This window comes from Scyliorhinus canicula, chromosome 9, assembly GCF_902713615.1.
Source record: "Scyliorhinus canicula chromosome 9, sScyCan1.1, whole genome shotgun sequence".
Lineage (NCBI taxonomy): Eukaryota > Metazoa > Chordata > Chondrichthyes > Carcharhiniformes > Scyliorhinidae > Scyliorhinus > Scyliorhinus canicula.
The window spans coordinates 45,862,197-45,876,828 of record NC_052154.1 but is presented as its reverse complement, the minus strand read 5'-3'; the positions used below and the strand labels follow the sequence as shown (position 1 = coordinate 45,876,828).

General features: G+C 41.8%; 1 protein-coding gene across 2 annotated transcripts in view; it reads left to right on the top strand.

The window, feature by feature from the left end:
* vps35 (VPS35 retromer complex component) overlaps positions 1 to 14,632 on the top strand; it is a 67,530-nt gene that overhangs the window by 49,352 nt on the left and 3,546 nt on the right. For both annotated transcript variants that reach the window (XM_038806634.1, XM_038806635.1), the window contains exons 12-16: positions 910 to 1,065; positions 5,194 to 5,316; positions 11,537 to 11,716; positions 12,047 to 12,286; positions 12,992 to 13,135. In XM_038806634.1, coding sequence (XP_038662562.1) covers positions 910 to 1,065; positions 5,194 to 5,316; positions 11,537 to 11,716; positions 12,047 to 12,286; positions 12,992 to 13,135 — 843 coding nt within the window. The remainder of the gene's footprint in view (positions 1 to 909; positions 1,066 to 5,193; positions 5,317 to 11,536; positions 11,717 to 12,046; positions 12,287 to 12,991; positions 13,136 to 14,632) is intronic.

Below are 14,632 nucleotides of genomic sequence, written 5' to 3'. Positions count from 1 at the left end.
GCAGTGGGAAATGGAATTCAACCCGGGAAAGTACGAGGTAATGCATTTGGGTAGAGCTAACAAGGCAAAGGATTGTACTGTGAATGGTAGGACCCTGGAAAGTACTGAAGATCAGAGGGACCTTGGAGTGCATATCCACAGATCCCTGAAGGGGGCAGGTAGAGAAGGTGGTTAAGAAGGCATATGGGATACTTTATTAGATTAGACGTAGACATAGAATAGCAGAGCAGGGAGGTCATACTGGAACTGTACAAAATGCTAGTTATGCCGCAATTTGAGTACTGTGTGAAGTTCTGATCACCACATTATCGGAAGAATCTGATTCACTCGAGAGGGTGCAGAGGTGATTTTATCATGATGCTGCCTGGAATGGAGGGTCTGAGCTATGAGGAGAGATTGAATAGGGCTGCTTTTCTTGGAGCAGTGAAGGTTGAGAGGGAACCTGAGAGGTGTATCAGATTAAGGATGGGGTGGATAGGGAAGCATTTTTCAACAAACGGGGCAAGAGGTAGAAGCTAAGAGGGGCATTGAGGAGAAACATTTTTCACCCAGAGGGTGGTCGGAGACTGGAACTTACTGTCTGGAAGGTGGTTGAGTCTGAAACTCTGGTAACATTTAAGAAGTATTTTGGTATTCACTTGTGCTGCCATAACCTCCAAGGCCATGGGTTAAGTGCTAGAAAATGGGATTAGTGTAGTCTGTTTGTTGACTGGCATGGCCACAATGTGTTGAATGGCCTCTTTCTATACTGTAAATGTCTATGAACCTAACTGTTTCCCTCCCCAGATGATGTCCGACTTCAGTATTTCCAGAATTTCTTTGAGTTTATTTCTGATAATGATTGTGTTAAATATTAAGTGAGGTTTTTGTGTAAAATTTCAGAATCACATGAGCTGTTTCTTTTTACAGGTGGATGCTGTACTGAACCTGGTGTCGACATTGATTCAGGATCAGCCAGATCAACCAGCAGAAGATCCTGATCAAGAAGATTTTGCTGAAGAGCAAAGTCTTGTTGGTAGATTTATTCATTTATTTCAATCTGAAGATCCTGACCAACAGTATCTGGTATGTTAATCTACCAAATTTGGATGATCTTTCCTTTAATAAATGAATGGAATAATGTATGTAATGTCTAGTATTTTTTGGCTATTGATTTTGAGTGATTGTTGTGTTAAATATTTTCCTTGCAGCACGGTAGCACGTTGATTACCACTGCTGCCTCACCATTCCAGGGATCCGGATCCGAATCCGGCCTTTGGTGACTGTCTGCGTGGGTTTCCCCCAGGTGCTTTGGTTTCCTCCCACAGTCTAAAGATGTGCAGGATAGGTGGAGTTACGGGGTTAGGGCGAGGCAATGGGCCTAGGTACGATGCTCTTTCTAAGGGTCGGTGCAGACTCGATGGGCTGAACGGCCTCCTGCACTGTAAGGATTCTATTCAAAAATAAAGCTGTACTTGTGTTTTTTTGACTCAAGATTTTCTTTTTCTGTTGTCTGGTCAGTGTTCTGGCTAACCAATTTTAATGCTAGTATTTGGTTGAGAAACTGAGCCGTGCATAAATGATGCAAACATATAACGGGTGCCATTCAGCGGACTGAAGTTAAAATCTGCTGAGTGGCGCATTTAGCAAATTGTTCTTCGGTGGTTTCCAACAGCACTTTGCCGCTTTTTCTGGCCTCAGTTTCTCCCACCAAGCCACACTCATCAGTTGGAAAGGCTCCTTGCAGATCAGTCGCCATTTTTTCTGCAGCCCGATCTTTTCCCCCCCACAACCTTGGAGGCCCCGGGAAGTCCCATCTACCTGGCAAGGCCCCCCTGGGCCTAAACCCTGGCATTGCCAATGTGCTACCTGGGTACCCTGGCAGTGCTGACAGGGTGCCACCCTGCCCTGTCCCCGATCACCAGGGGGTCTCCAATGGGCTGGGAAACCCTCCAGGTGCCATTACGACGGGTCCGCATTTGGATGGTACTAAAGAGCAAAGTCTTGTTGGTAGATTTATTCATTTATTTCAATCTGAAGATCCTGACCAACAGTATCTGGTATGTTAATCCGCTGAATGGCGCATTTAGCAAATTGTTCTTCGGTGATTTCCAACAGCACTTTGCTGCTTTTTCTGGCCTCGGTTTCTCCCACCAAGCCACACTCATCACCCCGGGAAGTCCCATCTACCTGTACATACTAAACATCACCCTGGTGAGGTTTCCCAGGTGTGGCTGGTGAGTCCCAGGCACCAGTTGAATCTGGTGTCTGGGTATTTGAATGAGCCATAAGGCTCATTTAAATATTCAGATATGGACAATTAGCAGGAATGGAAAATCTCTTCCCAAATCTGAAACAATTTCAATAAAGCAATTAACTCCTGTTTCTTGGACTCCCTGAACCACAGCTTAACAAATGGGATTTTTTAATGAGCACCCAGTGTGGTCTGAAACCGGCTATTAGTATGCAAGAGTAGCCTGAGCCATTTCACCCCCCTCGACTCTAGTTTACCGACCAGTGATCAGTGCTTGATCAAAAAAAATTTGAATTGCGCAATCCATCTGGAGGAAGATCATAACTGCAGCCTTACTCTTGAGTAATTGTGCTGCGTAAGTGTGATTTTAGTGTGCTTTGCCTATGAGTTCCTGAGTGAAATGGAAAACAAATATGCTCACAACATGTAGAAATACTTGGGCAGGTTAGTGTGATGCTGTGTTTGACTATGTCAGTGCATTGATTATTTTGTCCTTTGACACAAGGTGTAAATTACCTTGTTGCACTGAATAATATCAATGGGGTAATTTTTTATCTTTACTGCCTGAGCATTAAGAATCCCTTGGGTGGAGCCCAGAGAAAAAAGTAATTGAGGGGGACTGGGGAAATAGCACACCTGTTGCCAATAAAACACTTTTTCTATTTCCCATTAATTTAAATGGAAGGAAATTAGGGTTCTGTCAGACCAGGCAGGTTCAATCTTTTTGCTCCAAGGGCCATATTTGCATAAGTTTCTCACTGTGTGCATCCCTATATGTGGGGGCAAGTTATATCTAACATAATATAGTGCATCTAAAGGGTTAGCAGTTGCAAATAGTTGATTTCTTAAACTACGAAGTTGGTTACATCAACAGATTTGTCCCAGACTCTGCAACTGCTTTCCAAAATAAATATTGCTAATTAGAATTTTATGAATCTGATCAATTACTTCATTTCATTATGACTAATCATTATTTTTTTGCATGTTTTAATCATTCCACAGTATCAAAGTTCATCCTGTTCAAGTAACAGAAGTAGAAAGTTCCTTGTTAATCATTAGGGGTTGCTCAACAAATATGTTCAATACAAGACTAAAAATCATGCAGCCAGAGATAGGAGTTTGATTCCTTGAAAGATGTGGCAATTGTACAAATTATTAGAAGCATATCTGAAAATGTACAGACAAAACTACATTGAGGGTATCTTCTTTATGCTAATTCATACATTTCTTTTTGGCTTAATGTGTGTTTATAGAATTTAACAGAAACTAATCCTGTTGTACTGAATAGAGGTTAAAGGTTGATTTCATTGCATGAAGGTGAAAAGCACATTTTAAATATTAGAAAAAATTATATGCATTCAATTATTCTTAATTGAGTCCATATGTGGAGCATGAGGAGTAACTTGAGTAATGTTACAGCAATAACTATTTCAACAATTTATACAAGATGCGATAGGAGTTGATACAAATATTATGAATTAAATTGTTTTGCTCCCCAATCTACCATTTGTGCCTGAATTTGTTTGATAAATTCTGTTGCCTTTGTTGCTCGTTGTGTTCTCTCTCTAATTGGCTCTGTTTATGGCGGTTAATATGGTTGCCTTCCTTAATTCTAATTATGTTTGGTCAAGAGTCGCCAGGTATCTTTTGATACCGCCACAAGGTTCAAAACCGAATACTGATCAAAAACCCGATACACCAGTTAGTAAGTTCGAAATCCGTGCTCATTTATTTACACACACAGTCAATTATACTCGTGCACAAAACTCTACCAACTAAACTATCACTAGAATTCAAGCCTATACTTGGCTTCGGGCGCCCACTCAGTCAGAGGAACAATGGCCGTTGTCCGGTTCTGAGGCTGCTGGGGTGGAGCTGGTACGGAATAGTAGCTAGGAGCGTCTATCTCGTAGCGTGCGTTGACTTTGGACTTAATTGTTCTGGTGCAGCTGCTAGGCAGGCCTCTCGTCGCTGAGAGCCAAGGCCAAGAAGAACGATTCTCTCTTGGGAGCTTCTTCTTATACCCTAAAGGGGGCTTTGTGGGCTTTTGGGCAGTCCTTGAACTTGGTCCCAATTAATTGGCCATTCCTATAAATTATGGTATAACATACATACTGGTAAGTCACTCGCTTAATTTCCCTGAATTTCTGCACCATGATGAGGTGATAGCTGCATCATGGATGATGCAAATTTGCAGTAAATTCAGATCCCGAGTTCTCCAATTTCCTGATCAAAGGAAAAATGAAGAAAAATGAGTAGTACTTGCAAGCAGGAAAGAAATGTTGCTTTGCCAAATGGACTGTTATGGAATTCAATCGAAGGAAGTTTTAAAATGTCACTACAGTTTTCTGCAAATAGAATTACTTGGGTGGCACCGTAACACAATGGGTAGCACTGTTGCTTCACAGCTCAAGGGTCCCAGGTTCGATTCCCGGCTTGGGTCGCTGTCTGTGTGGAGTCTGCATGTTCTCTGTGTCTGTGAGTTTGCTCCGGTTTCCTCCCATAAGTTCCGAAAGACGTGCTGTTGGGTAATTTGGACATTGAATTCTCCCTCCGTATACCCGAATAGGCGCCGGAATGTGGCGACTAGGGCTTTTCACAGTAACTTCATTGCAGTGTTAATGTAAGCCTACTTGTGACAATAAAGATTATTATTATTGTATGCGTGGTTACATTTAATGTAAATCTTTTATAGGAGAACGGTAGACCAGTAATAAAACTGAAATGTTGGAACATGTTGAAACAGAATATTAAAATTGAAAATAGCCTTTCTATTTAGCAGAAATCCAAGGCAATTTGCACTTGTACGCGAACATGGGTGCATAGTTTCAGATCAAATGGTACTGTACAAAGGCAGTTTCAGATCAAATGGTACTGTACAAAAGGCAGTGTTGTACATGTTTGTTCCAAAGGGAATAGATTTCTTACTGATTTTCTGCTTAACATCTTTCTTTAAACAGATTTTAAATACTGCCAGAAAACACTTTGGTGCTGGTGGAAATCAAAGGATTCGTTTCACTTTACCACCACTGGTATTTTCTGCTTACCAGCTGGCCTTCTGCTACAAAGAGAATTCAAAAGTGGTAAGCTGGAAGCTTTTAATAGATGTAAAACTTTTATTTAATGAGCAAAGAAGAAATGTTGCCCACTGTTAAATTATCAGACCTCAATTGAGAAAAAAATCTCTTTGTGGGTAGCTAGACCAGGATGTGTGCCACCTTGATCATTTTGGGTTTAAAGCTGCTGGCCCAGGTGCTTCTGATAAAAGGTTGATTTTTTTGGAGCAGTGTATTATTCTAATATGGTTGAGGTAGAGAAGTCTAGTTCATTGATGTATATTGGGAGATTTGGATTTGGTTACAGGGAATACAACCTCAATTTGCGGGAGACAAATCTAAGATATGTGACAAACTGAGGAGGCTGCAAAAGACTTCCAATTCGGAAGACCGATTTCCTGTGGACTGTGAGGTGGTATACATTGGGAGAAAAAAAGCAAGGAACCGATGGCTATACTGAAAAGGTGAACAGTGAAAGTGAATGCAGTTGGATAAAGCCACACAAGTCAATAGGATTTTGTAAATTTAGGCCTAGAATACCAAAGTTAGAAAGTAGTGATAAATTTATACAAAATACAGGGGCATCATTATTTAAAAAAAATTCTGCTAACACCTTATAAAGCGACAGTTTAGACACTCTAGGGTGATGGTAGGAATGGGGGACTAAAGCTAATGAGGAGAGGCCATTTTTGCTGGGATAGGGACGAAGAAGCTTAATAGAGTTAAAATTCTGAAAGATTTTGATGGTGAATCAGGAAAGCTTTCTTCCTGGTTGGGAGTTGGTGGTGAGTGGCGCGATCATCAATTAAAATTATCACTTGAGAAAAGCGAGTTTGTAAATGGTACAAAGTTTGGTTGTTCATGAGGAAGAATGTTGAAGACAGCAGGAAGATTCAGGTGGGCACCAGATTGGCAAAATGGAATTCAATCAGGAGAAGTGGTAATGTCAGAGGATTGGAGAATTGCAAATGGTACTCGCTGGATAAAAGCAAATTACTGCGGATGCTGGAATCTGAAACCAAAGATAAAATGCTGGAAAAATCTCAGCAGGTCTGGCAGCATCTGTAGGGAGAGAAAAGAGCTAACGTTCTGAGTCCAGATGATCCTTGCTTTGACAAAAAGCATTTGATACTGTACTCACAGGTATATTGTGTGACAAAGTTGTTCATGGAATAAAGGGAACAGTAGCAACATGGATATGAAATTTGAGTGACAGACAACAAAGATGGATATTTTACAGATTATAGGAAGATTTGTGGGTGTTGAGACCTTTTTATTCTTTCATGGGATGGATGTGTCACTGGCAAGGCCAGCATTGTTACCCATTCCTTTTTTTTTTATAAATGTTTTTTTTATTGAGTTTTCATATTTTATATATGACAAATTACAAGTTATTAGAGAGAGAAAAAAAAGGAAAACACAAAAATTTTACATGAATATTTACAGGTAAGCATCTTCATAACAATAATTGTGGCCGCCCCCTTTAGCCAGCATATATATTTTACATTCCCCAATATGGCCGAGGCACATGTTTATAGGCATTTATTTATAGTTTGGTTTTGGGCCTTGGCTTGCCATCAAACCCCCATACCTTCCCCCGATTTCCGCCCATTTTCCCCTGGTTCTTGGCCACCCGACTATTCTTCCTCATGTACGTTGGCCACAAACAGGTCCCGGAACAGTTGCATGAATGGCTCCCACGTTCTGTGGAAGCCGTCGTCCGACCCTCGGATGGCGAATTTGATTTTCTCCATTTGGAGCGATTCCGAGAGGTCGGACAGCCAGTCTGCAGCTCTGGGTGGTGCTGCTGACCGCCAGCCAAACAGGATTCTACGGCGGGCAATCAGGGAGGCAAAGGCAAGGGCGTCCGCCCTCCTCCCCAGGAATAGATATGGCTGGTCTGAAACCCCGAAGACCGCCACTATCGGGCATGGCTCCACCCTCACCCCCACCACTTTGGACATAGCCTCGAAGAAGGCTGTCCAGTACTCCACAAGTCTGGGGCAAGACCAGAACATGTGGGCGTGGTTGGCCGGGCCTCTTTGGCACCGTTCACATCTGTCCTCCACCTCCGGGAAGAACCTACTCATACGGTTTCTCGTTAAGTGGGCTCTATGTACCACTTTTAGTTGCGTCAGGCTGAGCCTTGCGCACGTGGAGGTGGAGTTGACCCTATGCAGTGCTTCGCTCCAGAGTCCCCACCCTATCTCCATCCCCAGGTCGTCCTCCCATTTCCTTCTTGTTGCGTCCAGTACGGTGTCGTCCCTTTCTACCAGTCGGTCATACATGTCACTACAGTTCCCTTTCTCTAGGATACTTGCGTCCAGTAGGTCTTCCAATAGTGTCTGTCGTGGCGGTTGTGGGTACGTACTTGTCTCCTTTCGTAGGAAGTTTTTGAGCTGCAGGTACCGTAGCTCGTTCCCCCCAGCTAGCTGAAATTTCTCTGTCAGTTTGTCCAGTGTTGCGATCCTGTCGTCCGTGTATAGGTCCCTGACTGTCAGTGTCCCCCCGTCCTGCCTCCACCTTTTGAAGGTGGCGTCGGTCAGTGCTGGTTTGAACCTATGGTTGTTGCAGATGGGAGCCTTGTCCGACATTTTGTACAGGCCAAATTGCTGCCGCAGTTGGTTCCAGGATTGGAGGGTGGCTGTCACCACTGGGCTGGTGGAGTGTTTTTTGGGTGGGGATGGGAGTGCTGCCGTGGCGAGGGCCCGGAGGGAGGTTCCCATGCAGGAGGCCTCCTCCGCACGCACCCACTCGGCTTCTGGCTCCTGGATCCATCCCCTTACTCACTCGGCTGTTGCCGCCCAGTGGTAGAATTGTAGATTCGGGAGGGCTAGCCCCCCCCCTGGATTTTGTTTTTTGTATGACCTTCTTTGGGATCCTAGCATTTTTACCCCCCCCATACGAACGCCATGATATGTTTGTCCAGCGCTTTGAAAAAGGCCTTGGGGATGTAGATCGGAATGGATCTAAACAGGAAAAGGAACCTGAGCAGTACGTTCATTTTGATCGTCTGGACTCTCCCTGCGAGGGAGAGCGGGAGTGTGTTCCATCTTTGCAGGTCCTTTTTAACTTCCTCCGTCAGGCTGGTGAGGTTCCATTTGTGGATCCCTTTCCAGTCATGGGCTATTTGGATCCCCAGGTAGCGGAATTTATTTCGGGCTTGTTTGAACGGCAGGCCCTTTAGTGCTGCCCCCCCCCCCCCCCCCCCCCCTTGCGGGTGTACTGGGAAGATCTCACTTTTGCTCATGTTGAGTTTGTAGCCCGAGAAGGCTCCAAACTCTTTCAGGAGCGCTATGATTCCGTCCATGCTGCTTTGTGGGTCCGAGATATAGAGGAGCAGATCATCCGCATAGAGTAAGACTCTGTGCTCTCTACCTCCCCTTCGGATCCCCCTCCAATTTTTTGCTGCCCTGAGCGCGATTGCTAGCGGTTCGATTGCTAGTGCGAACAGCAGCGGGGACAGTGGGCATCCTTGTCTGGTGCCCCTGTGCAGCTGGAAGTATTGGGAGTTGGTATTGTTGGTCCGTACACTCGCCATGGGAGCGTTGTATAGGAGCTTTACCCAAGCGGTGAACCCTGTTCCAAGCCCGAACCGCTCCAGTACCTCTATGAGGTATTTGTTACCCATTCCTAATGCTATTGAACGGACTGACTTGCTAGGCCATTTTGGCAGTCAGTTAAGAGTCAAATCGCATTGCTGTGGATCTGCAGTCGCATGTAGACCAGATTAGGCATGGATGACAGACTTCCTTCCCTTCAGGATATTAGTGAACCAGATGGATTTTTAATCACAATCTATGCTTGGTACTGGCTTTATATTCCAGATTTATTTTCTTAATTGAATTTAAGTTCCATCAGCTGTCATGATGGGATTTGAATCCATGTCCCCGAACATTAGTCTGGGCCTCTTGAGACTGATGACTGGACTAGCAAACTTGTTTTTCTTGATGTATATGAATTACCTAGACCGTTAATGTATAGGGCACAATTTCAACATTTCTGGATGATACGAAACTTGAAAGTATTGTGAACCATGCAAAGGATAGTGTAGAACTTTAAAACTGCATGGACAAGTTGGTGAAACGGGCAGTTAAATGGCAGATGAAATTCAATGCAGAGAAGTGTGAGGTGATTCATTTTGGTGTGAAGATGAGGAGAGACATTCTAAAGTGATGGGTACAACTCTACAGAGGGTGTATATGTGCATAACATTGAAAGTGGCAGGACAGGTTGGGAGAATGGTTAATAAAGCATACAGTATCTGAGATTTTTAATACGGGCAAAGAGTAAAAGAGCAAGGAGATTATATTAAACTTGTACGAAGCACTGCTTCAGCCTCAATTGAAGTATTGTGTCCAGTTCTCAGTGCTACACTTTTTAGGGAAGATGTGAAGGCATTGGAGAGAGTGCAAAAAAAGATTCACAAGAATGGTTCGGGGTGAAGAACTTCGGTTACGTAGAAAGATTGGAGAACCATAGGAAAGTTGGGACTATTTTCCTTGGTGAAGGGAAGGTTGAGTGGTAATTTAATCTGGAGGTATTCCAAAATCATGACTAGACTGAACACAATAGATGAGGAAAAACTTCCTGTTGGTGGAATGATCGAGTATGGAGAAGAGTTATTTGAACTTGAAACGTTAATTCTGTTTCTCTCAAATGCTGCTGAGTTTTACCAGCATTTGTTGTTTTATTTTGGATACATTGCTTGTTTGAAGAGCCAAATGGCTTCCTGTGCTGTAACAACTCTGGAGGTTTTTTTTTATTCGTTCATGGGTTTGGGCATCGCTGGCTGAGCCAGCATTTATTGCCCATCCCTAATTTGCCCTTGAGGCATTTAAGAGCCAACCACATTGCTGTGCATCTGCAATCACATGTGGACCAGCTCAGGTTGGCAGATTTCCTTCCCTAAAGGGCTTCAGTGCACTAGCTGTTTTTTTTTTTAACAACAATCAACAATGGTTTCACGGTCATCATTAGACTACTTTTAATTCCATATTTTTATTGAATCCAAATTTCACTCTCTGCAGGGGCATGATTTGAACCTGAGTCCTAGCAGAGAGGGTACAGAGGCTCTGTATATCCAAGTACTTTATTAAATGCAAAGAGGTTTTCTGTCTCTGTCACCCTTTCGCGCACCGGGTTCCTGATCATCACCACCTTCTGGGTGGAAATATTTCTCAACTTCTCCAATCCTTCCATAACTACCTTCAAATTTATGCTCCTGGTTATTGACTTCGCCACTGAGGAAAATAGGTCCTTCTTTTCTCAATTTTATATATATCTCCTTTTCAGCAATGTGTGAACTATGAATTGTTCATCAAGAAACAAACCCCTATCTATCACCATCACTATAATTTTCCTACTCAGGCAATATGCTCATGAATACATAATAAAACTTTTCCCTGATCAGCTAAATATTGAGGATCAACTTGATTCAACAAACTGAAAACTGCTGTCTTGCAATAATTTGTCTCACGATATATTTCCCCGAGTGCAATAGATGAATATTTCAATTTAAAAGTTAGCATGGAAATTAATTTATACTTGTGTGTTGGCAGTGTGAGTGGGAGCCTTCAATATTGCTTCAAGTTGCACTTGCTTGGTGTACTTGGCAGGCACTCGTGTCCAGTTTAATTCACATGATGGCATGTTCTGAACCTACCAGCCTAAGTTCAGTATACAGTGACCTTACATGCACTGTAAATAGCTTGACCAATTCATAGTTTACACGTCGCTTTGGCACCAGTTTTTCTACGCTAGTTAATATAATAAAAATATGCAGTTGAGCCTCAATTTGGGACTGAAACAATTGTTAGAGTTTCATGACATGCAAGATCCTAACACTAAATTTTTTCTGTTTGAGAAAACTTGTTGAAAGGATTACATGTGGACCATGGTATGCATATTTTGTTTCAATAATGTTGCCATTTGCCATTCCCCCTTATCTCTTCAATGTATGTTTTAAGCCTATAGTAGATCTGCTCATTGTAGGGACATCAGTTCTTAGACTGACTTTTCCAGTAATGCTCAAAGAGATTGAAACTGAAAAATTGTGATTTCAATTCATTACTTGAGCAAAAAGAGCAGGTTAATGAACGAACAATGTCATAATTATTGCCACAAGACAGTTAATTTCATAACCATTTAGTGCTATGTCCTGAGTAATGTCATTATTTTAATTTTAAAAGACTAGCGGCTAAATTCTTCATCACTGGAGCTTTTATTTATTTATCTCATTTTCCAGGATGAAAAATGGGAAAAGAAGTGCCAGAAGATATTTTCTTTTGCCCACCAGACGATCAGTGCCCTGATTAAAGCAGAGCTTGCAGAGTTACCACTTCGTCTATTTCTCCAGGGAGCACTAGCAGCTGGGGATATTGGATTTGAGAATCATGAAACCGTGGCTTATGAGTTTATGTCACAGGTAAAAATAATCACCTATTCATGTTTGCAACAGGAATTTTTCAAGGATGGTGGGGAAGGGAGTGAAAAGTCCCAGCAGTACGGTTGAATTTTTTAGCTTGCAGTTTGAAAGTAAGATGAGTAGTTAATACTTGGCAGGCCTTTTCCTCCTGCAGGTCTCTTAAGGTTTCCCAATAAAATAAGATTCTGCAGACGGCACATTACTGATGACAGAACACAGATGTTTTGCAACAATCATTGTCATATAATTTTATACTGAAACCAGCATTCTGAATATGCCGCGTAAAACTTTGTGGATGACACTATTTAAAAACAAAATACTGTTTTCTAGGCATTCTCTTTGTATGAAGATGAAATCAGTGATTCGAAGGCACAGCTGGCAGCAATCACTTTGATAATTGGAACATTTGAGCGGATGAAATGTTTCAGTGAAGAGAACCATGAGCCTTTGAGGACACAGTGTGCATTGGCTGCTTCAAAGTTACTTAAAAAGCCAGATCAGTGCCGTGCTGTTAGCATCTGTGCTCATTTATTTTGGTCTGGGCGGAACACAGATAAGAATGGAGAGGAAGTAAGAATATAAGCATCAATTACCCATCTATAGCATTGAATAACTCAATAACCTGTCCATTCATTTTTTTGCTTGCTGTAGAATTGTAAATATTGGAGAGAATTATTTTGGCTGCTTCTCAACTTGTACACAGTTGCATTGAACCCCTCTTGCACAAAGTAACATCTGAACAGTGAAAGAATAATCACTTTGACTACATACTCCATAAGTACTCCATGTAACAAACAGAAATTTCAGGTTGCATTCATATTCATGGAGAATAGTTGGCAGAAGTTCTATTCTAGCACCTCAATCTTTCCCAAACACTTTAGATGGTGTAACAACGTTTACATGTTAGAATATACAGCTGGAATCCTATGCTACAGTTTTGAGGGAACTTTGCATTTTGGCCCAATTATCATTCAACTAGTGTCTAGCTGTCTGGATTATGCATCCTTTTGCCCTTTTCTTAGCTGTGTACTTGATTGCCGCTGTGGCAATTGACATCTCCATAGGTTTAAAAGTGAGATTTTTCTTCAAGATATAGGTTTATATAAATGAGAAAATATCCTTCTTTTGTATGGAATATTCCTTCTAAAATTGCTGTGTACATATTTGTTGGATAACTCGAGGATGCACCAGCCACTGGTACAGTGGACCAAAATATATTGAATTCCTTCGCTAATTTATTTTTGGTTGTGTTTAATTTCCATTTTCTTTTCAAAGATTCATGATGGCAAGAGAGTGATGGAATGCCTTAAGAAGGCGTTGAAGATAGCCAATCAGTGTATGGATCCATCACTACAAGTACAGCTCTTCACTGAAATCCTTAATCGATACATATACTTTTATGAGAAAGAAAATGAGGCGGTAAGCTTAAAATAGTAATTATTACATTGTAATTTACATTGCCACTTGCCTGTATAAGAGAGAGTAATTTTGCTGACATGTATAATTTTTTTTAAATGGGTAATTGCACTGCCTCTTGTAATGAGTCAAACAGACTAGGTGTGCTCTGTTACTGATCTGTGCTCAGCTGATATCCATCATAATGAGAAAGAACATTGCACATTTTGGAATATATTAAGTAGCTGGCAACTTCACATTCATCAGCATCTGGAAAGAGAAATAACATGCTAATGTTTTAAGTAGAAATCATTATAACTGAAGCAAAGCGAAGTCCATAAACCTCACTGGTCAACTGTATGCTTACAAAGATGTGTGCATGAGTTTAATGATTTCTGTACTGCATTTTTATATTGGTACAGGATGAATACTAGATAGCCAAGTGGCATAAGCTGTTAAGGGGTGGATGCAAGTCTCTCTGAAGAAGTTGTTCAGGAACAGAGTTCTTCCTCGATGCTTTTTTGGCAATCCTAAAGAGCTTTTTCCAACTCTTTATCAAATTTTTGATTTACTGATGCTGACATACTTGTTGCATATTCTGTTACAGCCAGAGCAGTACTGAGGAGTGGAGGGTTACAATTGTTTTCGCCACTTCAGGATTTTCAGGGGAAAATAGCCTGGATTTCTATTAATGGTCACTATCCAGTGAGCTGAACTAATAGACCAACAAGATTAGGTTCAGCTGTGGTTATCCCATTTTCCCTCATAGAAAATAGTAATTTTCTTAGTTTATGCATGAATAATGGATGCCAAGAAAGGTCCACCAGAACCTAAGAGACACATTCAAAAGTGAGCCACATTCAAAAGTTGTGATGAGGAAAGTACATTCTTCAATCACCATTATTCATTCATTAATTCTTGTACCAATTCTCCCCATCTCTCAACCCTTTAAGGTTTGGGCATGTACAACAAGTGTCTACGTGACATTTTTGGCATTTTAAAAAAACTTCATAAATAAGATTATTGAAAATGGGCTCCAAGCACTGCTGCCTCACAGCGCCGAGGAACTGGGTTTGATCCTGGCCACGGGTCACCGTCCACGTGGAATTTGCACATTCTCCCCGTGTCTGCGTGGGTCTCACTCCCACAACCCAAAAATGCGCAGGGTAGTGGAATTGGCCACACTAAATTGACCCTTAATTGGAAATAAAATAGGGTACTCTTAATTTATTTAAGAAGAAAGAAAATGGGGTCCATGAAGGAAGCAATTGAGAAGTGATTAAAGACTAGGGTGACAGTGATCTTGAGAAGACTTTGCAAAGTTAATGCAGAGAAATGGGGTTTGAACTTAACCAATCGGGCTTCTGCCCCACCTGTGCATCAAAACGGCTCCCAAGTCAAATATGACATTTTCTCTCTGGTACCCTATCCCTACTCATCCCCTTGACCTCTCAGTAACCTTTGAGACATGTAACTATGTCTTCCTCCACTGCTCTCTATCTCAGTCATAGTTAGAGCATT